The sequence below is a fragment of the Aythya fuligula genome, chromosome Z (assembly GCF_009819795.1).
Source record: "Aythya fuligula isolate bAytFul2 chromosome Z, bAytFul2.pri, whole genome shotgun sequence".
Lineage (NCBI taxonomy): Eukaryota > Metazoa > Chordata > Aves > Anseriformes > Anatidae > Aythya > Aythya fuligula.
The window spans coordinates 26,422,869-26,449,135 of record NC_045593.1 but is presented as its reverse complement, the minus strand read 5'-3'; the positions used below and the strand labels follow the sequence as shown (position 1 = coordinate 26,449,135).

Below are 26,267 nucleotides of genomic sequence, written 5' to 3'. Positions count from 1 at the left end.
AGCCGGCATGGGGCTCCTTCCCTCAGGGGAGGAGGAAGAGGAGCTGCCAGCCATGATGAAGGGGCTGAGCCACCTGTTTGGTGCCAGGGAGGATGTGATGCGTGGAGAAGCGGTGGCCAACCACAACAGCTGTGAGTGTGCGGGGACTGACGGGAGGTCTGGCTTCCATGCAGTGACCCTGAGCATTGCACTGGGAAGAGAGGAGCTGTCAATATGAGATCCTGAGTGGGGTTTGGTGCATCCATCTTCCAAGAGACAGCGTGTCCTGCCATCCGCCTGGCACCCTGCTTTAACCCAGGTTGTCCAAGAGCACTCGCTGGGGTTAGCACATGCTTGAGGTTAAGCACGTGTAAAGTTTCACAGCCAACAAATGCCTCTGCGTTGTGTGGGGATGCACATGGTGATGGGAGGGAGTTCTGGTCTCGTTGCACTTGGTGTGCTGTGTACTGACGGTAGACTCGAGATTTTATCTTGCAAGCTGGTCTGTGAAAGAACAGTCCACAGCAGCGTGGGCTGCAAATAGTGAAAATGGGTTATTTGTGGAAACTGAATGGTAATTATTAAACTCTGCTGTGACTGTGTCCTGTGATTTCAGTGTGATAGTCACTGAACCCTGTTCTGGGTCATGCTTCCTGTTTCCCAGCTTGCAAGAAGGGCAGATAAAGAAAAGCAGTGAATAAAATATCACTGTTGGATTCAATACAAAATTTTCTCATGACTTCTTTGAATTGAAAAATTATTATTTTGGTAAAAGATTCATGTGACCCTATAAAACATCTACATTAGTCATTTTGTTTTCAGTTACAAACATGAAAATACCGATAAATAACCACAACATCAAATAAGTGATTTTTTTTTTTTTTTTGGAAACTATACAGTGAAAATAACTGGAATACTTTTGTCACTTTTATGTTTTCCTTCCTTAAAATTCTTCAGCCAATTCAAATTTCTGTTTGTTTCCCTTGTTCTTTTGAAGATAATGGCAGATTTCATATTGTGGATTCTACAAGAGGAATATAAAAGTAGGGGGAAAGAGGGAAAGATATAAATTTATAAAAAAATTATAAATTCCTTATGATCCTGTCTGTGAGTAGTGAAATCTACAGTTCATTTTTTACTTTAGTGGAAACAGTCCTTGATTGTTCTGTTACTCAAAGATGGATCAAAGCCACCTACTGTGAAGTGAGACTTGAATATGAGGAAATTGAAGGTATTTCAAAACTTGAATTGCTGTTGAGAAGGACCTTCTGTTTTCAGGTCAATTGAAAGTTGAAGTAAACTGCCCGTTTACGTGCCTTCCCAAGAGAAAAGAAAGATTGGGTTATTCAGCACTCTGTATTAAATCTTAGTATGTATTCTTTGTGGATAGGACTGTCTGAAAAGGAAATCAGCTGTTAAAATTAATATTTTTACTTACCTCAAAAGTAAAATTGAAAATAAAATACAACTTCTTATGAAACCGCTAAGGCATTGAGTCAAACTTCTGGGAAGAAGTGAAGGAAAACAACTCAAAATGAGTGACAGCTGCAAACGGTTAGTGGATTGCTGCCTCTGCTTGAAAATCAAGTGATTAGTAATAATGCAAGAAGTGCCAAATTCTGGAGACCACAGCTTAGATAGAAAGCTTCCATAAATCTGTAGTCTGACAGCCCTTTGCTCTTGTAATTTCATGCATGAAAAAAAATCATTTTGCAAAAGCAGCAAAAAAAAAAAAAGAGCACAGTGGTGTGTCTAGATTGCTGCTGTTCTTGGTTCTCTAAGAAGTATTAAGAGAGAGAGACTGCTAAGAAACATAAAACCTTGAGGGAGGGAAAAAAAAGTCTAATTTTTAACAGTGTATTTCCAGTTCATGACTTCCACACAGGAGAGAAAAATCAGTCATCAATTCTTTGTCTGAGCTAAAAGCAAAATTGTCCTTGCTGTGCAGAAACAATAAAATAAAATAAAAGCACTGCTTCCTCTTGTTTCTTGAAGGCGGAGTAAGTAAACTGCTGGGATTGTTCCTGAATGCCCTGGGATGCAACAATTATCTTCGCATCTTCGTGTAAGACACATATGCGAATGTTCATCAGCAGACAATAGCAATGAATGTGGCAGAACTGCAACTAATTGCCGTTATTTGTTGCAGAAAGTTTTATTTCCACATTTGCCACAAACGTGCTTTGAACAAGATATCCTACAACCATTTGTTACCCATGTTTGAAATCAAGGGAGTGGAAATACTTAATTCTGGGTATAGACGATGAAAACTACAAGTGAGGCATTTATTCTGCAAAGACTGCTGTTTGCAATGCTGATTTTTCTGCCAGCCACGCTCCTTGTCGAAGATGCCAGCTGAATGCAACTCCCTTGACACACAGTCTGTTTGAAAACTTGAAAATAATGTGTTTTAGACACAGAGAAATCAAGGAAATAGGATTAACGCTATGATACCTGTTTGTTTGTTTTGTATGAGTCTAGACAAGTATTCTGAGGAAACATCACTTTAGCCTTGTCCAGTGCATACACTCTCCTCAAAGGATCTTCTGCCAGCTGTTGCTACAGGCAGAATATTGGTGCAAAGGGACTTTTGCCCTAACTGGGTATGACCACTCTATTATAATAACATGCCACTGTTTTGGTGTGAAAGCTGGTTATTGCCTTTAATGCTTGAAAGCTAACACAGTCGTCTATAGCAGTATTATTATTTAGCTATTTAGTCCAGTGGTGCATTTTTATTTTCAACTGTTTATTTTTTTGGTCTTTTCCCTCATTTTATAAGACAAGAAAAACTCTTCTGTGATTTCAAGGGACTTTTGGGAGGATGCTTCTGTAGTTTGAGGTGCTTGGCTAGTGTCATAAAAAAGCAGGAAACTGTTTTGGAACTGTCCAGTTTGGTTTCTAGTTTGTTTTGTACAGTACAACTGTGGTTATTTCCACTGAGATTATAATCACATATAATGCGTAAGATGCAATTAAGTGACTGCCATACTGATTTTCTTTAGTATACTCTGCAGCCATACAGCCTCAACTGTATTTTCATTAGTTGTTAATGAACTTAGACATAATACAGCAGAACAGATTTGCATGAGAGTCCTCTAAGGATGAAATAATTGCTGCAGTTTCTAGTTCGACAGTGAATACTGTCCTCCTTGTTGATGTCATTAGGCAAGCAGCCTTCTTCGCTTTCATGTCAAAATATTCTAGAAAGAAGGTATCTAAAAGAAAAACATTTTGAGTGTGATATGCTACTGAATTAAGCATATCTTAAAACTGATACCATAATTTCTCTCAAGTACTGAATTAAATGTTAAGGCAGAAACATGCTGATAGGGAAATAGTCTGACCTCTAAGTTGGCCAAATTCATGATCAGACACTGGTATTTTATTTTCCAAGGTCACTAGATATTTGTTGAGTTTTGTGGAGGTGTTTTGTTACAGCTGTCCATTTGCATGCTACAGCTACTTCAGTTGGCTGAACAGATGTTCATCTTCGGCTTGAGACATTAAAGGATGGTCCCAACTTAATAGTAAATTCCCCATTCAGGCCAAATTTTGAGTTCAACTATTCACAATTTTTTCCTGTAGACCTTTTTTTTTTTTTTTTTTTTTTTTTCCCCTTTTAATTTTGTGTTTTTTATTGTTGTTTTGGTTTAGTTTTGTTTGGTTTTGTTCTGTCTGTTTTTATTTTGTCGTTGTTGTTATTTTGTTTTGTTCTTTTCCTACACAGTTGAAGCATGGTCACTGCTACACATTTTAATGTATTCTGGTGGTGTGCTCTGTTGCAAAATAACAGCTTTTCCAAGAATAGGAAATAAATGCTAGAGTTTGTACTGTTCATTGTTAGGTTTATAAAATGCCTTGAGACCCATTTTGATGGCAGAAGCTTCATAAATGAACTCTTGTTCCTGTGAGCAGTGCAAATAATGGTAGTCTGTGCTGTGAAAAGCCTACTTCTGTTTGCACTTAAAAATTTAGACTAGAAACATCAGCCAGATGTCTCTAGAAGAAAAAAATATAATCCTGAAACACTTCCACTTTGAAAAGCAAATGATTCACATAAAGTATGAAACCAGGACAAATAACAGAAGAAAGAATGGTATCTGTCCTTTAAGTTTGTTAAGGCTATTTTTTTTAGTAATATATATATATTTTGAATGTCTTTATACAGTATTACCAGATGAAAGAGAATTCCAACGTGCTGTGAAAATGAACAATTTGGAAACCATGGAAAAGCTGTTTAAAAAGAGTGTTAATATAAACGCTGTAGATACTGTGAGTATAAAGTGCCCAAAATGCAGTGCTCAGGGGGTTGCGTAGCGGACACACAGCTGGCTAGAGCTGGGTGGGTCCCAATCCTAAAGATGACTAACCAGTGTTTCATGTGTCCAGTATGGACTGTAGGATTTCATGCAGCATAACTCACAGGTTTTTGCATTTAGCCACTAGGCTGTGCATAAAATTAGGACCTAAGGGCCTCTAAATTGTGGCCCTTGCTCTGTTACTGACTGCCTTCTTGTGTAATTAATTCCCTGGGTTTCCCCATCTTTCAGAAGGGGAGGACTTAACCTCACAGTCACTTTGAGAACGAAACTGTGCTGCTAATATTACAAACTTCAGATGCTGGTGTGAAGTGTTACTGTTCAGTGTGCATGGAACCACAGAAGTGTGCTACCACAGCTTCTGGCTTCACACTGAGATCAGGTTTCAGATTTGCCATAAATAGACAAGAACACATTTCTTAGCTGATACCAGCTCCAAAGTCTGAGGACACACACATTTCACAGTAACTAAGTAGAGTGCTGTGCATCAGAGGTAGTTGGACAACAACACAGAGGTCCCCAGTATTTATGCAGGAGTTGAGGAGAATGGTTTGCTCTTAGTGGCTATGTATAATTCCCTTGCTCATGAACATCCTAACATTACCTTACTCGTAGAAGCAAAAACATTGCTTCCTGTGCTTACATGCATTTCACCCTACTGGGGAATCACGGAGAAAGTAAAGCTGCATTCCTTTTTTTGTTTGTGAAAAAGAGATGGAGATAAAGATTTATTTTGAGTAGAACTCAAACACTCTTGAACAGTGACCATGTACCAATTAATTGCATACTTCTATAAATATATAGCAGGTGACCACAGAGCCCAGTCACTCAAAATATTCTTGCTTCCTTACAGTTTTCCAGAATTTGGGAAATTAAACTAAATATAGTTCCAGTCCAGGAGTCTGAATCTTTACTCTCTCATCCTTAAATCAGGTCTATAGTATGATACGTGCTTGGATATTTTGCATTGACTGATGCTCATAGCAGGGACTTAGCTTATACTGGCAGAACAGCTCTTGCATTTATGTTGATTTTTCCAACCCCTGTATTTCCAAGCCAAATAAGCAAGGCTGCCAAAACTCAGCTAGTTTTGCTGATAAAACTATTTCTGTGCAAGCGTTTTTTTTTCCTGGCATAAATCCCACCTGTTTATGTTTTAATTCATATAGCTGTACATTTAGAGTTATAAATGAATCAGTCAGCTGATCTGCATAGAAGCACAACAGAACAAATCCAAACTGACTTTCAAAGTTAAATGCTTATGTCACATATGGAAACTCTCAGTGAGTTATGTTAAATCCAATTATGGTCACTTCAATTATAACTGAAACTCTTTCCACCAAGGTTTAATTCATTTTAACCAATCTCTTTTAGATTCACACCATCAGTTACCTTAATGAAAAATTAATTAAATGTTTCTGGTAAGCCTTGAGCTGTTTCATCTGTTTAAAATTACTCACTGTTCACAAGGTGGAAGCCTTCATTTGCATAGATAATGGCTCAGTCTGGGAAGGTGACTCAATATTGAGAGAGGAACCTCATCATGTGTCGCAGAGATACAGTAAAATGTGAGGAGGATATGAAAAGCAAATATAATTGTGTAAATCTAGTCCTCAACGTTTTCAAATCCAACTATATAATAAAATAGTACACATGGGTGCTTCTGGCGCTGCATGCGTCTCCTCTAGGCAGTGTATGATTATTTAATCCCACTTTGACAGTGTGTTTCATCCAAGGGATTATTTTGGTACATACAACAACTCTGTAACTAAACTGTTCAGGTTCTGCACAAAATCTTTATGATCAATACCTACATCCTCTACAAGGGAACAGAAATACAAAGAACAAGTTACAGGGGAAATATGAAAACGTATGCATATATTAACCAGAGAATTTAATTAATCAGAGAATTCAGAAATCCTGACATTTGCATTAGGAAAAGAGTTGTTTTGTGTATCTGACAACCAAAACATTGCTTATTTCAGCTGAAGCGCACAGCATTGCATTTTGCTGTTGCAAGAAGCCATACATCTGCGGTGGATTTTCTTCTCCATCACAAAGCTAGACTCGATATGGCAGATCAGGTGAGCTGTTCTACATGTTTGGATTCACACAGTGTAGCAACAACTCAGGGGAAACATAAAGGTAAATATTTCCTTTACAGCCTGCATTTTGCAAAATTAGGTGGTTGCTGTAAATGCTTCTATTTTTCAAGACTGCACACATTTGAATGAAAAAAAACCCACATCAGTAGTGTAAAAAACAGTGCCCAGATCACTGGCAATATTGAATGCATGTGTAAGAACAACGGTGGTTGCACAAACACCTGGTCTCTGTGGTAGCTACATATTAATCATTAATCATTAATCATTAATCATTAATCAAGAGGCCACTTGTATATGAAAGTCATCACTATAAGTAAAAATTGGATCCAGAGATTGCTGGGAGCTCAGAAAATGACTGCTTGTGTTCCCTTCCCCCTTTCTGCTGTGAGCAGCATGATACAAAACTGTCGGCTACTCTGCAGCCTCCGAGACTTTCAGAGTTGATCAGTTTACGGCTAATTTGGCTGGGCCAGATGGCAATTTGCAGCGCAGGGTTTTATTCAGATGCCATGACCATGTTATATACCATGTTATTAATAAACAGGTTATTCAAGCTAGGAGTTTTCCAGTGAGCTGCAATTTGTTTCCAGAGAAGCTATTTGTTTAGTTGTTATATAATATGAGTTACGCATATATTTCATCCTAAGTAATGAAAATAGAGTAATCATTTACATACACACACACACCACTTGCTTCTCTCTTCTTATCCACCATATGCTGCAGTATTTATTTATTAAAAAAAAAAAAAATGAAGAAGACAAATTCCATGCTGGAGGGACTGGTGGGAGGGAGAAAGTTTCGTCATTGCTATTTGCTGTTGGAATGAAAATCAGATGAGAGAGACCTGTCCGTGCCAGTAGCTGGCAGCTACAGGCCTCTGTGTTCACTTGCAGTGTAGGAAAGCCACCCACTGTTCATCACTGTTTCATTTGCTTTAGAGCATTGTCCTGCACTGCCTGGGCAGTGCGTGTCCCACACAGAAGGAAGGCACTGCTCATTTCTTCATGGCAAATTATTTTTCAGATTGGTTCAGGCATTAAGGTGACTCAGAGCATTTTTATTTTTTTTATATATTTTTTTAAATAGCTGGGTCGGGTGCACTGAAGCCAGCTTGGAAACATAAACCTTCCCCCCAATGCTGGGGTTCCCTTAAACAATCAGAATATTATTCTAATTAAGGATTACCTTTTAATTATTGGCTGTTTTAAATTCCTTGATTCCTTCATTCCTCCATCTTTATTCAAACATTACTGGAAACACTCCATTATATTTAGCACACAGAGCTTAATTATTATGACAATAGATGTTATATTTGATGGTGATTCATGTACTTTTTGACAGTTGGATTGATATTGCAGTTGATAAGAAATGGAATGAACATACTGTGAAGAAGTCAAACTCTTATGAGAATTTGGGAGAAGGAAAGAAAAGTTTAAGAACAGAGTTAACTGGAAAATCATGGTGACTCATGGAAATAGGGTTGTTATACATTATAACCCAAAATGTAATTCACTGCACCCAGAACTGGCTCCCTCAGGTCATCACACAGTTTCGGGAGAGATGGAAACATTTTTGGGTAGTTTCACTCCTCCATCCTAGAACAGGATAAATCCTTGTCTGGAAATGCCAGGCCTTCAGTAAGGGAGAGGGGGAGCCTAAGCCTCTAGTGTAATTTAAGCGAGAGGAACCTCACTCACACTGCCAGCTGATAATGCTGATGCTCTAGTGCCTGTGGAACAGACCCCGCTTGTACACTGCATTAATCAAAAAGCTTAAATAAATTTGGCGGGATGTATTTTGGTGCTAATTTCTGACTTTTTCATTTTATTTAAAGCATGGCCTGACAGTGATTCATCTTGCAGCTTGGACTGGAAATCTGGATGTAATGCGAAAATTAGTTAAAGCAGGCGCTGATCAAAAGGCTAAGAATGAGGTGTGTTGATGACAAGTTTTTATCAACTGTAAACATGTTAGTGTTGGGAAAAAATCAAACCCATTCTTACAGAGTTGCTTGTGGTTTTTCAGGAAGGAATGAATGCACTACACTTTGCAGCCCAGAACAACAGTGTTAAAATAGTTGATTATTTTCTCCAAGATCTTCATCTGACTGACTTGAACAAGCCTGATGGGGTACAATATGGTTTTTTTTTTTTTTTTTTTCTTTTTTTTTTTTTTTTTTTTTTTTTTTTTTTTTTTTTTTTTTTTTCCTGTTTATTCCTTTAATGTTGTGAGGCATTTGTTGTGGGCAAAACAATCTTGGCTTGGGAGTTCCAAAGAAATTAGATTTATTACAGCTTGCATAAACATTTAATTACTGATTTGGGTATTGAGAAACAAGTGTGACAAACTGCCTGACAGGCACGTAGAGAAAGCACCTTTCCTCCCTGCGTGCCTGCCTGAGGTGAGCTCTAGAGGCTGTTCCTCCCTTGCTCCCCTTTGCACTGGCCCATTGGTGAGGTGCTGGGAGGCAGAGGGGGTTGGGGCCTGTCCAAGGTGGTTTTCTTTTTGCTGATCCTGTTTCTCTGCTCTGGTGCAGGGTTCCTCCATGAGCATCCCCCTGCCTCTCCTCCCTTGCATCCTCTCATGTCTCAGCCTGTGCATCCTCTCGTATTTCCTCTGTTATCAGCCTGTGCACCCTGCCCATAGATGTGGCTGCCCTTTCTTTAATACCTGGCAGAGGTACCACACATTCCTCTGGTGGGTTCAGTACCAGTGGTTTGGTTTTGTCCATTGCTGACAATGCAGGCTTCTTCCACCAGTGGAGTATAAACCACATGCAGCCTTACCACAGGGCTGCTTCAACACTTCAACAGTGCCAGGGCCTTGTCTTCATCGTGTTTTGCTATGCCTGTAGTTTTCCTTCACACTCTGTTGGGATCTCGCTTTGAAGGCTTGCTTAGCTAGGTAGGGTATTGTATCTTTACAGGAGGAAAAAATATTCTTATAGGATCTGTCACCAAAACAGCAACTCTTTCCCATGCTTTTTTTGAGCCTTTATTTGTATTGACTGAATTCTGAGTTCTGTCTGCACGTGACAAGGCTGATATTGAGAAGAGTTTATTTAACAAAACAAACCCCTGTGGTTTAGGACTTCAAGGAGTCTTCTTTATATTGAAGCTGTATCAAAATTATGTTATAGTTTCTTGCATTTTTTAATTAGATTTTTAATATAGGCCACTATCGGATAGCCTTTGACAGTTGGTTAGATGGTCTCACCATCTGACTAGTGGTATTATTGTACCAGGATTACTTTCCACTGCTGAGTTGTAAATAGTTGGATAAGTTTTTTGTTGTTGTTGTTTAGTCTTAACTACCTACAAACAACAATAGCAAAAAACAATGTACAGTATTAAATTCAGATCTCCTGGATGAAGTTTCTGAGACGAAGCTGTTGTGGTCTGTGCTTGTAGAATTCAGATTCAAGTGTGTTAGGCCGTGAAAATAAATTATTAGTGCCTGCTTCTGAGCATCTTCAGACATTTAACAAAACCGTCCTTTTGATGAATAGTTTAATACCATGAATAATTAATAATTAAATATTTTGAGCAATCTTTATAACTCATTTGTTACCATTTCCAATCAGTTTTCAAATATTTTCTTCAGGACAGACAAGATGTATAATTTGTTGGGATTTTTTTGCAATACAAAATTTTGCTTTTTAAAAATTCTTGCTTTTCTTGTATATACATACTTTTCTGCTGATGAACTTAGTCATTATTATATATAAGTGTTTATGCGGAATAACAGGTGCATATATAGGTAATATATCTGGTAACTGGAAGCTTTCAGTAATTCTGTTTCTTTCCATGATTATTTTCTAGAAAGGTAGAAAGCCATTTCTCCTGGCATCTGAAAAAGGCCATGTTGACATGATAAATGACTTGATTGCTCTAAAGCTGTTCACATCTGAAAAAGATCAGGTAATGCTTTCTTTTCATGCTTAGGAGAGATTACTTTGTTTCTGTGTAGTTCCTGCACAACCCAGCAGTATGAATAAGCTGTGCAGGTGCTGTTGTGCTGGCAGTGATATATGTTGGACCATCAATGACACAAGGATGATGATTTTTCAGTAATTAAGGGAAGACAGTGGAACTTGTGGTCCCATTGCCAGAAGACTTTTCCATATGCATCATTAATAATTCATGTAAAGCAAGACTGGCGTATGCTGCCTGTTGGAAGAAAAGGGAAAGTCTGGAGGTGAAGGTGCCAGCCTCTGTACTGGGACATCAGGTTTTCCATTTTCTTCACTCAGCTGTGTCTGTGTGCCACTGATGAGTGGCTAACTTTTCAGAGGTATTTAAGTACTTCAGAAGGCAAATAAACATGTGTGAGGATTTTTCAGGAGTGCATAAATGCCTGAATCTAATTGAATTTGCTGTTGACTCTGCATTTTAAGGTGTCTTACTAACTTTCAAAGTCCACCTTTAAATTTCTTTATTCCTTACGTCACTATTACTGGACTGAGCACATTGGTGTTTCCTTGCCTGAGGCATTGCAAGGACAAATATATAAAAAATGGTGAAAAGGTCAGAAATCGTGTTCATAGAGCCATGTAAACAAGCATTCAGAAAGTCATGCTGTCATTTTGGTCTTCTGGTAATCTATTAAATGCTGCCTTTCAACCCAGATCTCTGCTGTGCTAAGCAGTCTACTAAAAAAGGTAAAAAGACAGCCTTGTCTCAGGCAGCTAGCAGGCTGAATGTGTAGAGCAGCAGTCATGGGAGCTAAACTTTGTGATCCTACAGAGTGAGAAGGTAACAAGACAGGACTGAAACTCCACTCCTGGGTCATTAAAAGCAGCTGTACCTATCCCTTAACAAATATACTTTTTTTTTTTTTTTTGTAAAAGAATTTTGGATTTTTTCCCCACTAACAGTGTCATTGGAAAGCTGTTCTGGAATCTCCTTTCTTGGAAGGTCGGGATCCTTCTCGCAATTTCTATCTTCAGTTTGTTTCTAGCCAGTTTTACACTTGTTCTTATGCTAGCACTGTCTTTTAGCTCAGAAGCTTTTGCAGTTCCTGATAATCATTTAGATTGCCCTTCATGTCTATTTGCTTACTGGTATACCATATTTTTCTTACTTGGCTAATGAAGAATCATGCTGATGGTGAAGAGGATTAAAGATTGCTGCCTTGGCATCAAAGCCATAACAGCATCATATATACTTACTTAGGTTTTGTCTGTTAATCCTTAAGTCAATACGTCTGGAAGAGTTTTTACAGGAAGAGTTTTTTTTCTGATTCATTCTTTAAAAGTTAAGATATTATTATTATTATTATTGCTAGTAATGCACTGCAGTTTTCAAAGTGTTAACAACCATCCAGACCAGCAAGGTCACAACTATATGCATGAGAAAATGCTCTTTTCAAATAAGCCTGGCTCTTGAAACATGCTGTAGGTTTGCCACCATTGCCCTGTATATAAGAGAGAGACAGAAGGACAAATGGCTTTGTTTGTTGTCCTTAACGTTTGTTGTCCTTGACGTTTTGGGTTTATTCTGTGTTCTAAAATGTCTTCTTTGACACCCTAATTTCAAGGAAGGAAACACTGCCTTGCACCTAGCAGCCAAAAACGGACACAGTGAAGTTGTAGAAATTCTGCTCAAACAGTGGGAGGAAATAAATGACCTCAATCAGGTGAGGACACAAATTACTGAAGGAAGTAAAGTTAGAGATTTGAAAAAAAAATAAATAAATCACAAATTACACTTTAAAGGAATATTTTTTTTCCACTGAATGGAAAAAACTGCTGCTTTCATAGTGTGTTCATGTCCTGTTTCATTGTCCCTCCTCCAATAAATTCAGCTCCGCTAGCTTCTTCAATGTCTCTTGCTCTGTCCTCTGTTCCCCATGCAATGACCTCCTCTCCATTTTGCATGCCCTATTTATTTGTAGAAGAAAATGGTCCAGCAGAAGAAAGGAGTAAGGTGTATCCACTCCTTGCTAAGGCTCTCCTCTTCCTTTTTCAGCAAAAAGCTTATGGGAGAAGGGTTCTCTCTTTTCCAGGTTGTCTGTTTGTGTTTATTTGTTGCTGTCACTTTTTTTTTTTTTTTTTTTCCCCGCCGTCCAAAGTTGAGGCACAGGAATTCTTTTGAAATGTGAAGCCTTCCTTTTTTTTTCCAATATTTGACTAATTAAATGTGTTATTTCTGCACATAAAGCTTATGCTGCTTGTGTCCCTGCTGTGCCATGGCTAGTGGTGTCACCTATCCATCCCGCTGGAGATGTTACTTTCTGTGGACAACCAGGTCACTCTTATCCCACCATGAGCTATATATTACAATAAATTCATTTTTACTGAAATGGTGGTGGTAGAAGTTGAAGCAAGGAAAGATCAGGAGATATGAACACTTCTGTGAAAGTTGAAGCTCTGGAGCAATTTTCTGTAAACTTTTGTCCGGTCTTAGAAACAGGGTTTAGATCCTTGTGCTGATCATTTACACAGACGTAGCTTATTTTAGAGACCTCTTGTGAAGACATGGAGACTTTGGGCTTGTGAGGTGGTTTGAAACAAATATGCAGCAGAATTAATTTTATTAAAAGTGCTCCTTGTATGTAGAAAGTGAGATGGGAATCAGTTAGAAAGCCATGGCACTGCTATTGATTCCCAGAATCTTTGTTTCTGTTCCTGTTGATTGTAATATTCTCTGGAAGGAGAACAACCATGACAGGTAAAATAGTTATCTGTATTTTACATTTTGCTTTATGAATATCAACATAATTGTCACCCATCACTTAACTGTGAGTTGCCATTTCAGTGAAATGTTGACTTGGGAGCATTCACATTATGCTCTCTTGTGATCATCTCCCCTTTTTTATTGAGTTGGATGAGCCTGATAAAGATAACCTCTGTAGTGTCATAACTTTATAATCTTTATAATTTTTATAATTACATGGCTTAAACAATTGTAACAGGCTTTTTTTTTTTTTTTTTTCCTTTTTCCTTCCCCCCCCCCCCCCCCCCCCTTTTTTTCATCTAGAATGGAGAAACACCATTTTACTTGTCTGTTGAAGGCGGTCATGAAAAATGTGCTGAGCTGTTACTGGAAGCAGGGAGTGACATCAACGTTTTAACTCATGTATGTACACAAAATCCCTTCAGTACACTGCTGCTGGCACATCCTGGGCTGTGGAAATGGCTTTGTCTTCTCTCTTCTGTGTGTACTCACAGTGTATTTGCTCTGCTTATTTTTATAAAATGGTGTGTGTATATATACATGCATACACATATATTTGTATATAAATTTGGGAATGCAAAGAATGTTAATTGTGGAAGAAATTTAGCATAGATATATTTGACAGAATAATGATGTGGGCCTTTTTTATTTACTGTCAATTGAATAGTAAAACATATGGCTAGGAAATGTAACCATGTAGGGCAATTGAAAAACCTCATTTTTGGCAGCTTATACGCCTGAACTGATGACAAATCTCTTCCCCACATCTGGTTCCTGAACTCCAGTCCAGCTCAGATGTGTTAAATGGCCCTGGCATGCCTGTTGCAAGAATTTGCAGCAATGCCTGTGATTCCAGCAGAGTGAGAGCTTGTTTGTTTTAGCAGAATTATTAACAGAACATTTTCTATTGATTTTTTTTTTCTTAATGTGTTATGTGACTGTAATGGCTTGTTAAAAGTCAAACTGAACTAACAGACTGGGAGATACATTGGGATTGTTGTAGTCCATGCCCCCAGTAAAGCTGACAATGTTGAATTATCTCTTTGCCAATAAAGATTGAAAAGGACTGTGTAGTACTGATGTTTTCAGCATATTTGTTGCATTGTGCTAACAACGGAAAGGTCCTCCAGTGTTTACAAAAACATGTAGCTGTAACTGGTGGCCTACTTCATACAATCACATCGTTTTACCAAAGGGAGGCCTTTTTTTGCAGGTGCATACAGGAGGATAATAACACCAATATAAATGAAAGGCTATTCTCTATTGATAGCTGTCTTCAGTACCATTTATTTATTATTTTCCCAACAACAAAAAACATTTCTTGCCCATAATATTTCTTTCAGAACAACAGCAGTGCATTGCAAATTGCAATTCAGAATGGACATCTATCTTTGGTTACTTTTCTTATTGATAAGAATATTGATCTGGCCCCTAAACCTGAGGTGAGTGTGTATCAATACAATTTCCCTGCTGTTTCTTCAGTGTGCCCTGTCTTTATGGACTTCCTTGAGAATTCAAATACTGAATAAGGCCAAGTGGTTCCTTTATTATTTTTACTGTATTTTGCCTGTTGTGTAATGTGACTGAGATGATTTATTTTAAAGATCAGACTGTTTTTGCACTGGTTGTTCTTACTGGTTTCTGTAGCTGAAGCAACCTGTAAAACTGTAACTGAGGTTTTGGAAATGTTTCCAGTTGAGCACTGTGTGCGAGCTTTATTTATTTTTCTGTAGCCCCAAAGAAATGGTTGTGGTTTATAAAGATTAACGAGCTGGTGTCTGGCATTGGTATGGAATTATTTTTTAGCTGTATTTAACAGAAACTGATGAGTCACAGGTACAACAAGCAAAGTGATCTTGCCAATCTGCTGGTTGAATAGTGACTGGTGTTGGACCTGTGCCCCAGTTATTTTCATGAATAATCACTCAAATATAAAAACTTAATTTCTTTCTAGCTATAACTTGTTTTTTATAATTACTACAGCAAGCCAGGTTATTATGAAGGATATCTACAGTAGCAGTATGCTACAGGAGTTTATTCCTGGAAAGTAGATTTTGACAGCTGCATACTCAACACAGAATTATTCTGCCTCCAGCCTGTTCAAACAAGGGCAAACCCATTTTTCTGAGGGAACACAAACATTGCACCGAACTCCTCACTCTCAGCTAAGGCCAGCAGCGCAGCACAGCATGGATGTACACAATGCCTTGCTGCAATTGTACGTGGCAGCACACTGCTGTGCATGGTGCTCTCAGCAGCTGCAGCTTCCCCTGCAGTGTTTGCTTACCAGCTGCTGTAGCTGCGGCAGGAGCAGCCCACTATGAGGGATGCTTGTAGTGGGACCTCTGGCACTGCTGCATGCCCTGGGGTGCCTTGTCTGCAGCCCTGCGGCTCTGCAGGAGCACACCCTGCATTTTGTCAGTAAGGGTAGGTTTTAGCAGGAAGCTCTTTCTTGCTTGAATGGCCTTCTAATAAATGCACCTAATCGTCTTGTTGCTTTCCCTCCACAGCAGAAGAATTCTCCGCTTCATTTAGCAGTCATGAATAATCATCTGCCGGTAGTAAAAGCACTCTTGGATGCTAATCATGATATAAACTTCTTAAATCATGTAAGAAAAACTGGGAATTAATAATAACTTCATGGCTAAAGAGGAGATTATGTGGATTTTTATTCCCCCCCCCCGTCTTTTTTTTCCTCCTCATGAGCTCAAGGTATCAAAAAACAAAACAAAACAAAACAAAACAAAACAAACAAACAAACAAACAAAAACAAAGAAACAGCAACAGCAAAAACAAAAACAGAAGGGAAGAGGCAGTTTAAGAGGCAGTTTCCCCTTTGTATTTTTGTGTGTGTGCATACGTATTAGTCACTGGTACATGCTGTGCTAGTAGTATTTGTGCAAGTACAGATAGCAAAATGTTATATACTAGGAAAATATTTGGATTAATTTATTGTTCAAGTGGTATGACTCATGCATAAAACATGACAGCAATGTCTCAAACCTGATTGTAGAGGTAAGCACAGTGCAGACTGTCAGTGGTCTGGCAGATCTGTTTTTTTCCCCTCACAATAACTGGCAGTGTACATTTCCCAAGGTATACAGAGAGAGAGATTTCTGGCAGGCTTTCGGGCTCTCATAACCTGAAGTTATCCAGCTGAAAACTAGTACTGTGCACACAAGCTTGGTCAGCTCAGGAGCTGTTAATTAATGGCAGTTCTAGAAAGGCCTACCTATGTCATTTGAGATTTGAGAGGTTCCCTCCAGCCTTTCTCATTAAGAAACCATGAAATCCCATGAAGATTAGTGCACTGAAAGAGCAATCAGAGCTCCCTAATGGAAGGTGGAGCATTTCTCTGCTCTTTGGATGTATGTTGCTCTCTCAATGTGCTGGGTCTGGCCAGGATGGAGTTAAAGTTCTTCATAGCAGCCCACATAATGCATGTTTTGGATTTGCGGCCAAAACAGCATTGATAACCCAGCAGTGTTTCAGCTGTCGCTGAGCAGTGCTTGCACAGTGTCAGGGCTTTCTCTGCTCCTTGCTCTGCCCTGCAGTGAGGAGGCTGGGATGTCCAGGAGGAGGGAGGGGACACAGCCAGGTGGAGGACCCAAGCCAACTGAGGCAGTATCTGTGACTCTGCGTGTCCTCCCCTCCCCACAGCATCACCCTCAGGAGGGATGTCGCAGGTCTCTGTGGCGCAATCGGTCAGCGCATTCGGCTGTTAACCGAAAGGCTGGTGGTTCGAGCCCACCCAGGGACGTGGGTGCCCATTTTCCTGCAGGTGGGGACCTGAGTCCATGGTGTTTGGCCTCTTGGCTGATCCACAGCATCATGGCCCCCACCATGGAGGGAGAGGAGTCCTCTATATTTGCATGTCTGCCCACTCTCATGGATTGTGGGACACTTCTGGACTGTGTCTGGAGGTTGTTGTCCATGTCTCTGTAGACCACCACCAACCATGAATCCCCTCAGATTCTGGACGCCTTCCTCTCTGCTAATCCACTGGCTGATGACAATGTATTTACTGTGGCTGCCAATTTACAAACTCCCTCACATGTTTCCATGCTTGATCCCATGTCAACTTGTTTTCAGTTTTTGTTCTTTGAGTGTTGTTTACTACTCTCTTTTGCTTTGCCTGGGGGAGCCATGACAAAGGCACTAGCCTTGAGCTTCTTGTATTGTAGGGTATTTGGGCCCTTCACAGCTGCTGTCCCCACGCTCTGAGAACCATCTCATGGAGAAGATTAACAATTACATCTTTTCTCCTTTTCTCTTCTGAGAGATGTTTTGTGGAGAGAGAACAGAATGGCACCTACCTTTCCTATCCTTGGCCTTGGAAGAGACAGAGAGAGACTGTCCCACCAGGGCTGCTGAGGCCCATGCAAGGCATATCCCGCCTCCCACCTGACAGACAGGGATGTTCCCTGCCATACTGGCCAGAATTAGTCTCCAAGGAATCTGTAATTTGTCCCAACTCATGGTGCATTTAACTGCTGAAGATTAATTTAGGAGTTTCACGTGTATTCCCAAAAGAGCTCCTGTGAGACTTTATGTAGAATCTTGTGGCTGGCTCTCTTGGTAGGTAAGGTCATGGTGCATGGCTCTACAACACTGAAGTTAAGGTGGGATTTAATACTTATCTAAAGGTGAAGAGACATCTCCAACCACCTTTCTCCCAGCTCCTGGTGCAGCCCCAGCCTCCTCAGTGGCAGGGCAGCATGAGGAGCTGAGAAGGCCTTGGCTTAGCATAAGCACCACTCAGCAACAACTGAAACACCAGCGTGTTAGCAGCATTATTCTCATCCTAAACAGCACTGTACCAGCTACCAGGAAGAAAGTTAACTCTATCATCCCAGCTGAAAGCATGGCAGTCACAAAACCTTCAATTAAAAAAGGTTGCTGTATCATGTGAAATGTGCTAAGGGACATGTCCACCTACACAAGGTTTCCATAAATGAGAACACACCACATTTGCTGCTGCGTTTCTCCCATAGACATCTGGAATACTTTCCTGTAAGTGCAAATAGTAGAAGAAAAGAACAAGAGGCAAACACTTCTTAGTGAATAGGAAATGCATTCTTATTACTAGACTGATAAACTCCCCAGGGCACTTGCTGCTAGTTTCTTATTGACATTCTGTAGAAGGGTAAATAAATGGGTTTTATTTGGGTAAATGAAGCTGCATAAAGACCACACAACCCTAATTTCAGGCCAAAAGATTAGACTTGAAACTGAATGTTCCTTGACCTGTGCTTTATGTTAATGGTTTGGTCTTTTGTAAAGTTTGTTTTGTTTTGTTTAGTTTCATTTTATTTTACTGTGGTTTAAGGTTCACTGGACACTCCATATCATCATATTGTGGCAGGGCTGGCTAAGAAACCCTGTCACGGACTGCAGCACAATGTGCTGTTGAAAATCAAGGTTGTCCAGTTGTTTCTGCATGAATTTCAGCAGGGAAAGATTACTTGAGAGGCTAGCATGGCAGTTGGCACTTGCATGAATCACTCTATCCAAAGCACCTTGTTTTAAGAAGGTAGAGGAAGAAATCACATTATAATCTGTTAGAGGTGCATAACAGCAGCTTTGTCCTGACCCAGCTGGAGCTCTTGTCTGTTTTTCCTGCAGAGCTCCCAGATGCTGTCTTGTTTGCCTGAAACAAAGCCAGTAGTTAGATCATTGGAAAGTTAAATGTTTTCGTTCTGTTCAGTATTTTCTAGCCAGGGCCATCTCTTGTTGTGGATCTTCTGTAGATTTAGATTGTATGCATTTTTTTTCCCCTATGGGGACTTTGGTTTATTGTATTTATTTGCTGTTATTAATTTCAGAGGCAGGAAACTCCTCTGCATCTGGCAGCTGATCTTGGCAATGTGGAGCTGGTGGAAATGTTGCTGAAGGCAGGCTGTGACCTCAAGACCATGGATAAGGTAGATGACACTCCTTACATATGCAAAGCTTATGTAGCTTTATATTTCGCTTTATAACCTTCTTCGCAGAGATACAGGAAACACATGTTTCCAGTCATCCTTTGTAAAATGAGTGCAGCCAAAAGTTAGCTGTTACAAAGGAAGTCTGCTTTTAACGCTGCCTTACCTGCGGCTTGCAGAAGTCTGTATGGTATTGGCCAAGAGCTCTTTTTGAGCTCAGATGTGATGAAACACACCATGAGCAAAATCCAGCCATTTAATCATTTTTAAAAATGATTTCCATGTACAAAGCTGTCCTGATAAGAGTAAAGCTTTATGAAACTAGTGTTACCTCTGTTTTTGGTAACCTGACATGAACCTTGGGGCCCCACCTTTGCAATGAATTGGTACGCAGACACCAGAGATGTCCCCATCCTTGTGTACAGAACATCAGACAGGAAAAAGGGGAGCCTGTGTAGACTACATGGTGTTCCCCCAGCCAGAGTCCTCAGCCCACAGAGCACACACACCTCTGCAAGCTGCAAGTGGGAATGCTCTCTTGGAAGCTCTTCCTGCCCACCTGCTGCAGGTGTGGTTGTGGTTGGAAGTGACTGAAAGCCAGGAGGTGCTCCTTGTGTGCCCAACTGCTGTGCTACATGTGCACACAGGATGACAGTGGCACAGGAGCCTGGAGGCACCCCTGCCTCCAGCCCCACCTCCCAGGGAGCACAGGGCAGCTTTGCAGGGTTGGAGTGCTTGCAGTCCCTGGTCTCTGTACTTGCTAGGTATGCCTATGCTGGAAGGATTTTTATGAAACATAAATTCATGGCTTCCAGTGTGATGCTTTCCTAAAAATGGGTTCCTAAATGATTTCCTAAAAATTAAAACTCCCTTGAGCAGAGCCATAAGCTAGGACTCAAAAGGTATCCATCAGGGAATTTTATTATAGCTGTAGGGTTAAAAGAACTTGTAATTTATTTATGTATTTATTTTTAATATACTTTATTTTATTACTGAGCCTTCCAGTAAAGGGGTTAGCTTCTTTTAGGCCTAACTTTCTGGAATGCCTAACACTTGATTTGTGGAGCATACCCTGAATATTCATACCTGGGGTATCTCCACTCAGTGCAAGCCCACTGTACAGAGAGAACCCTGAGAAGCCGCTGAAATGCCTCCACACCAAAGTGCTGGTCACTGAGATAGGCTCAAATGGACTGAACAGTCATGTGGGCTGGAATTAAAACAATGGCTTTTTATTCCTTTGGTTGTCTGCACTGTCCATGAGACGTTGCCTTCAGCTGTTATGAGAAAGTCATTCCCACATTCCCTTTTCCTTCTGTGACCCAGAATCTCCTACTGCCCAAGACAAGATGTGGGTTTGCTCTTAAAGTAGATTTCCAATGCAGACGATGCAGCTCATGCAAAGCATAGGAGAGCCTTGATTGCAGCCATGCTGAAGCCATAAAATTTTAGTAGACATGCTTTGTTGAAGAAGAAAAAATAAAGAGATGGGGTTCTGTAAGCGAAGCTCATGTCTTTCTTCTGTGTGTCCTCAAATATGTGAGATCATGTCCTGATTCACTCTCTCTGCTTGCAGAACGGAAAAACTGCACTAGCCATGGCATCAAGGAGCAATTATGCCCTAATTGTAGATATGATCATTAAAGCAGAAAGGTATTATGCCACAGAACAGGTAAGAGACATCCTTTTTTTTGTGCTGAGGAGAACTGTGAGGGAAAAGCTGATTCTGATCTTAGAGTGTCTTTTGCCTGGTTTGCTTTTGGCAGTCTACAAGGCTGGCCTTGATAAATCAAGGACTGGGAACAGGAAAGCCTTTACCCTGTTCAGGTTTTATCCCTGTCCAGCAGTAAAGCTGTAGGCAGATTTTTTCATTTTTCTGCACCGAGCTCCACAGGCATTGCAAAGGGGTGGAGAGAGATTCTGACCCAAATTCAAACTGTGCCACCGGCATCAGGCCGGTGTCCTTCGGCACAGCAAAATCCGTGGCTGAAAAATGGAGGAGAGCAGGTGTCTGATTTTACTTTGCTGTGAAAAGCTCAGTGCTGCGGTGGGAGCTCCCTCTTCTGTCTGGCCTGCGTTAATTACTAACCTCAAGAAAGAAGGCAGGGAAAGAGCCAGGCAAGGCTGTGAAGTGATCACACGGCTTAGAATGACCTCAGATTGTCTCAATTTGTAAAATTCTTTCCCAAATTGGCATGATTATTTAAACGCAGGCTGCTGAGTGATGGCCCTCCCTAAGGGGCTGAGAGTCAGCCGAAGCCAGTAACTATTTTGGCTTGCATTGACTATCCCCTGTTGGCGGTGAATCTGCCTGTGCCCTATAGTAGATAAGTGTCCGAAGGAGATGAGCTGACTTTAGCTCCTTTACAACCAAAGGAACATTTGGAGGTGGGCTTCTGGTGAGGACCCCTTTGGAGACCTGCCCTGAAAGTCAGACTTATCCCAAATGGGTTTTGAATATTCAGGAGAATTCACGGTGTATTAATTGCTACCATCCAGAATATGCAGAAAGTTAATTTATTCCATTAATTACAGTCATAGCAATGAGCTACAAAACACCTGCTATACCTCTACACTTGATGAAGGGGACGTATTTCAAAGGAAGATGAAAGTTAATTTTAGGGCATGTTAATGCTCCATAAATAGTTTAGTCTTGCATTGGGTTGCTGTGTTCTTATTTGGACCCACAGGTTTATGTGCATTTACTGAGAACTGATTAAATTTGTTGTGCTTTGATATAATACAATTTAAAATCCCCAAGCTATCTCAAATACTGTTTGTAGGCAGTAAGAGATGTCTATTGTCACATCCACTGTGGAAGAACTGGAAGAAGGAAGATGCTGACACTATTTATTTATGTAAAGCAAGTGGTTCTGTGAGCACCAGAGCCGGCAGGGCCAGCAGAAGGAATTCAGTCTTGGGGTGTAGCTCTGAGTTTCACTGCTCTTTCGCTCTCATTGCTAAGCTGCCTCACAAGTCTGTAACTTGATTCTTGTTCCTGCTTCCTGCTTGCCAGTGTTTGCTTTACTAGGCCAGACAGGAGCCTCTCAGGGGTGGTATAAGCATCCCTGATCCTGCCTGAGCACAGGAATTAGCTGGCCTTTTAACACCCCTTCCAGCCCCATGTGTCCAAACTGGCAATGCTTAGTCGCAGGGAATTGTGGTGTTAAATCACAGATCTAGATCAATTATTATGATGAAAACCACATCTGTGAACTCCATGTGTTGCGCGTATTTGACTTGTCAGTCCAGAGTTGTCAGTTACAGTATGGTTTAAGTGGCTTAAAGGGGAATTTAGAAGTGAGGTCACTTGTTGCCAGAGAAGATATGACAAGCCTGATAGCAGCAAGCACATAATGCTCCTGACCTTTTGGCACTGTTTGCTGAACTGCCTGAGGAGAAGTGAAGTTGTTAAAGCAGCTGGTTTGCCTGCAGAAGCTCAACACACACAGGGAAACAGAAACCTACGTGCTTGGTTCCCTTACCTGAAGCTAAGGGCAGGGCTCAGATGTTACGGCTAGGGAATATGAAGTTGCTCTGCTGCTGTTGCCATGTACCAAACCACAGTTTTACACCATTATTGTGGCAACTGTCTTTTTATTATATCGAGCAGACTCATCAGCTGTGACAACACTCTAGTTACAAAAGGAAATGTCATGTTGCTGTGAGGAAGTGCACGTGACTCAAATGTGTGTGAAAGGCTGTCTTGTTCTCCCTTGTTTATCCTTATTTTTTTTTTCCTTTTTCTTTTTTTCCTATTTATGGCTACAACCCAACCCTTCCCAGAATGCTTTTGACCAGATTTGAAAGCTGCTCTTACAGTCCCACACTGCTGCTGCCTAGACACACAATTAACAGCAAAGAGAATCTGCGCTGCTGCAAAGGGAGGAGAAAAAAGCAGTTTTATTTTTGTTTATTTTGTTGCTGTGTGTGTGCTTGTGGTGGTGGTGGTGGTGTTCTATTCGTTTGTTTTTAAACCTCATGAAAGATAGACGGTACTGGAGAGAGCCTGAAGCGCTCACGTGGCCTGTCATAAACCTCATGCTGCACGTGTCAGGAAGCATGAGATAGTGACTGCATCAAGAAAAATGGATTCAAGCATACATGATAATAATTAGTTACTGAACTGAGTGTTGCTTTTTTTTTTTTTTTTCTTCTCACAAGGCTCTCAAAAGGTTAGGAAAAAACCCTAATAACCCTATTTGCTTTGCCATCCTGAAAAAGATAAGGTTTTTCACTTTGAAGACTGACCTGAAGCAGGCCTAGCATACGCTGTATCAAAGTAGTTTGATGTTACCTACATTAGGAATAAGACTTTTCCCTGGGCATCACTCAACTGGGGTGAAATCGCTGCTGGGCATGGCTCTTGCAGGGATGTCCGGAAAAAATAAAACAACAACAAAAAAAACCCGCACCAATCTCATCAATTCTGTTATGGGCAATCAGTGAATACCTAGCAACATCATTTTTAGGCTGGAGGGTAAAATGCTTGCTGTTTAGTTGGAATTTTGGTTTTGGTAGCTATCTAGTTTTACTTGTGCAGGCAATAAAACTAGATCCAGATTCAATGAGTGCCTGCACCTTGCAGGCTGGGGCTCTGTGTGCTATACCCAGGGTCTCACACAGCTGCCACCAGGTGACTGCTTGCACCCACTGCAGCCGAGCTGGGCTGACAGGGCAAAGGCAGGAGCAGCCAGAACAGGTGCCGTGCTGGTGGTACACAGCACGAGGAATGAGGAACAGCTGTGGCTGAACTCCAGCCACGTTCAAAATGTGGCCTGTAAAGCAGACAGCTGAAGGGCTCAACTTCTACCTGCTGTTAATTGCTATCGCGTATGAAGTGCCAGAGGCAGCTTTATTTTGCTCTTAATGATACATATCAATAAACACAGGAGGTCCTTGTTTCTGTCATTTCCAGTCCTAAAACTATAAAGCCATGCTTCCAAAGAGCTCAACTTCTATCCAAATATGGTTCCTTTACCTGCACCGAGCGTATCTCCTGCCAGTAGTCACGTATTGCTGTACACACACAGGGTTCACTGCATGCTGAGTGAAAAACATTCCCACCTTTACCACAATGTTTGTCACTTGCTTTCTTTTTTAGGCACATGTAGGTCATGATGATGACTGGTCGGACTTTGGTTTGTCCTTTAAACAAGATCACAGTATACAGACCAAGCAAATTCGTTCCTCCCTTTGGAACCTGGCATACAATCAGTTAAAGCCCCAAGAATGGAAAAAACTGGCCCTGTTCTGGAAGTTCACAGATGAACACATTAGAGCTATTGAAGAACAATGGACAGGTAACAATAAATAATTGGATGGATAGGTGCAAGTTAAAGAAACCACGTTAAGGCACAGAGCTGCTCTTTCATCTCTGTGGGTATGACAGATACACGCTGGCTGTGCTGTTTTTATTTGGTGTATGAAAGCTAGCAGTGGATGGATACAACACTCGCCCCTGGCTCTGGGGAGGCAGCGCTGTAGGAGCACAGCCCAGTCCTGCTCTCCCTTTTGGCCTGAAGAAATCTTTCTCTCTGTAAAGCAAAAGCAGGAGCAGAGCAGCATGGACGGGTCCTGCAGGACACATGCCACGCCAGTGAGGACCTGGAGTGCTGCATGAGCCAGGAGGGCCCTGTTTGCACTCTAGCTTCCTAACTGTCCTGAAACTGTGACTTTGTTTTCAGGTATCTCAGTGCCAGGACATTAATACTTCTACAGCACACTTGCACTCATTTACTATTACTCCAGGGTGTATTTCCACATGTTACACAAAACTGAAAGTTAAAAATTAACTTTATGATATAATAGTATTGGATTCATCTTTTCAAGCCTTAGGATAAAATTTGTTTTTATTTATTTTAACCTTTATTTCTCAGTATTCATTTTGCTGCTGGGTGAGAAAGGAAGTGAGAGCAAATGCATTGGTTTTAAAAACCTCTTGTAACTCTAAAAGTGCAAAAGCACAAAATAACACTGTTTTCAGCATAGGACAGACAAATGATTTTGTATTGCATAGGGAAAAAAAGTTATAAAGAACATGGACACAGAATGCTGCTCATCTGGTTACACGGTATTTTGCTGGCTCATCAGAATCCTGTCAAGCATATATATGAAGATTTGGTGGCAGCAGGATTTCGACATTTAGCTGGTAAGTTGTGTGGTGTAGAGAGAATATTACCCTGTCCTCTGCGAGACTACAAGGCGCTGACATCCCTGCCTGTGCTGGGGAAGATGTGACCATGGCAGGGATGAAGGATGCTGTCTTCCTTTCTGGGAACCTGCCCTTAGAATGGGCTGAGTTTGGACAAGGAAGGGAGTTTAAATGAGACAAGATTTCCGAAGGAAGCAGAAAATATGCATTTTGCTTCCCTCCTTTGTCTTACAAAGTTGAAATGTGGTGGGTTATCCTTCAGTTAGATGAGTGCTGACCTTGCAAAAAAGCAGAGCCTGCCAAGCAAGCATTTTCTCTTCTTTGCTTTTACAGAAAAGATCAGAGCTCAAAGTAGCACTGACGTGGACTCCAGAAAATGTGAAATTTCATGAGTTCATTGACAGAACATTGCATAATGGGATTAGACGCCAGAAGGAAAGAGACTTTCACATACAAACAACTTTTCTGGAAACTAAAATACATTTTGAAGCCGTATGATTTTTTCCAAGCTAGAAATTGCTTTCCTGCAATATTGGTTAATTCCTTCTCATATGCTTTGCTATATAATGATTTAAAGTGAATGGCTGGCTGATAATTTTCAGCTATATTGTTAAGCATGAACCAACTCCCTGCAATTTCTACACCTGCTTTAACATACATAATAATTCCATATTGGAACTGCACAGTTAAGCTATTTTGTTTTTGACATAAAATGTAAATGAGATGCTTTCTTGCTGAAATAAATTTAATAAGTGAAAATCATGTGTATAAATCAACACTTCCAGAAATAGGTTGGCACCTGGCTCCATTTGGGATTCAGGCTTTTATAAAGTCTTACTAGGATAATAGTTTTCCTGACTGGAGAGAGCTTTTCTCACGTTTAACTAGTGCTAGGATTATGACACATTTCTTCTTCAGCATTTATTTAGTAAAAATAAACAAAAATATCACCTTGTAAAACCACCTGCAGCTGGCAGCAGAACTTCCTGTCATGGCATAACCTTGTTTACATACTTGGAATATTTGATATTTTAACACTTAACACAGTGATCATCTATTTCTTGTTCATGTCTTAACTTAGTATGTGGTAGTGACTTGCTTAATGT

The 26,267-nt window shown here is 40.5% G+C and overlaps 1 protein-coding gene and 1 non-coding gene across 2 annotated transcripts; both read left to right on the top strand.

The window, feature by feature from the left end:
• The first annotated feature begins 7 nt into the window (after positions 1-7).
• On the top strand, positions 8-25,553 carry ANKDD1B (ankyrin repeat and death domain containing 1B). Its single transcript, XM_032206566.1, has 15 exons — positions 8-131; positions 4,151-4,254; positions 6,287-6,385; positions 8,241-8,339; positions 8,432-8,536; positions 10,228-10,326; positions 11,945-12,043; positions 13,387-13,485; positions 14,427-14,525; positions 15,594-15,692; positions 18,909-19,007; positions 20,584-20,679; positions 24,112-24,310; positions 25,027-25,158; positions 25,495-25,553. The coding sequence occupies exons 1-15, from the start codon at positions 8-10 to the stop codon at positions 25,551-25,553; spliced, it is 1,611 nt and encodes a 536-aa protein (XP_032062457.1).
• Positions 16,770-16,843, top strand: TRNAN-GUU. The gene has a single exon. It is a non-coding gene; the product is annotated as a tRNA-Asn (tRNA).
• Positions 25,554-26,267: the final 714 nt, after the last annotated feature.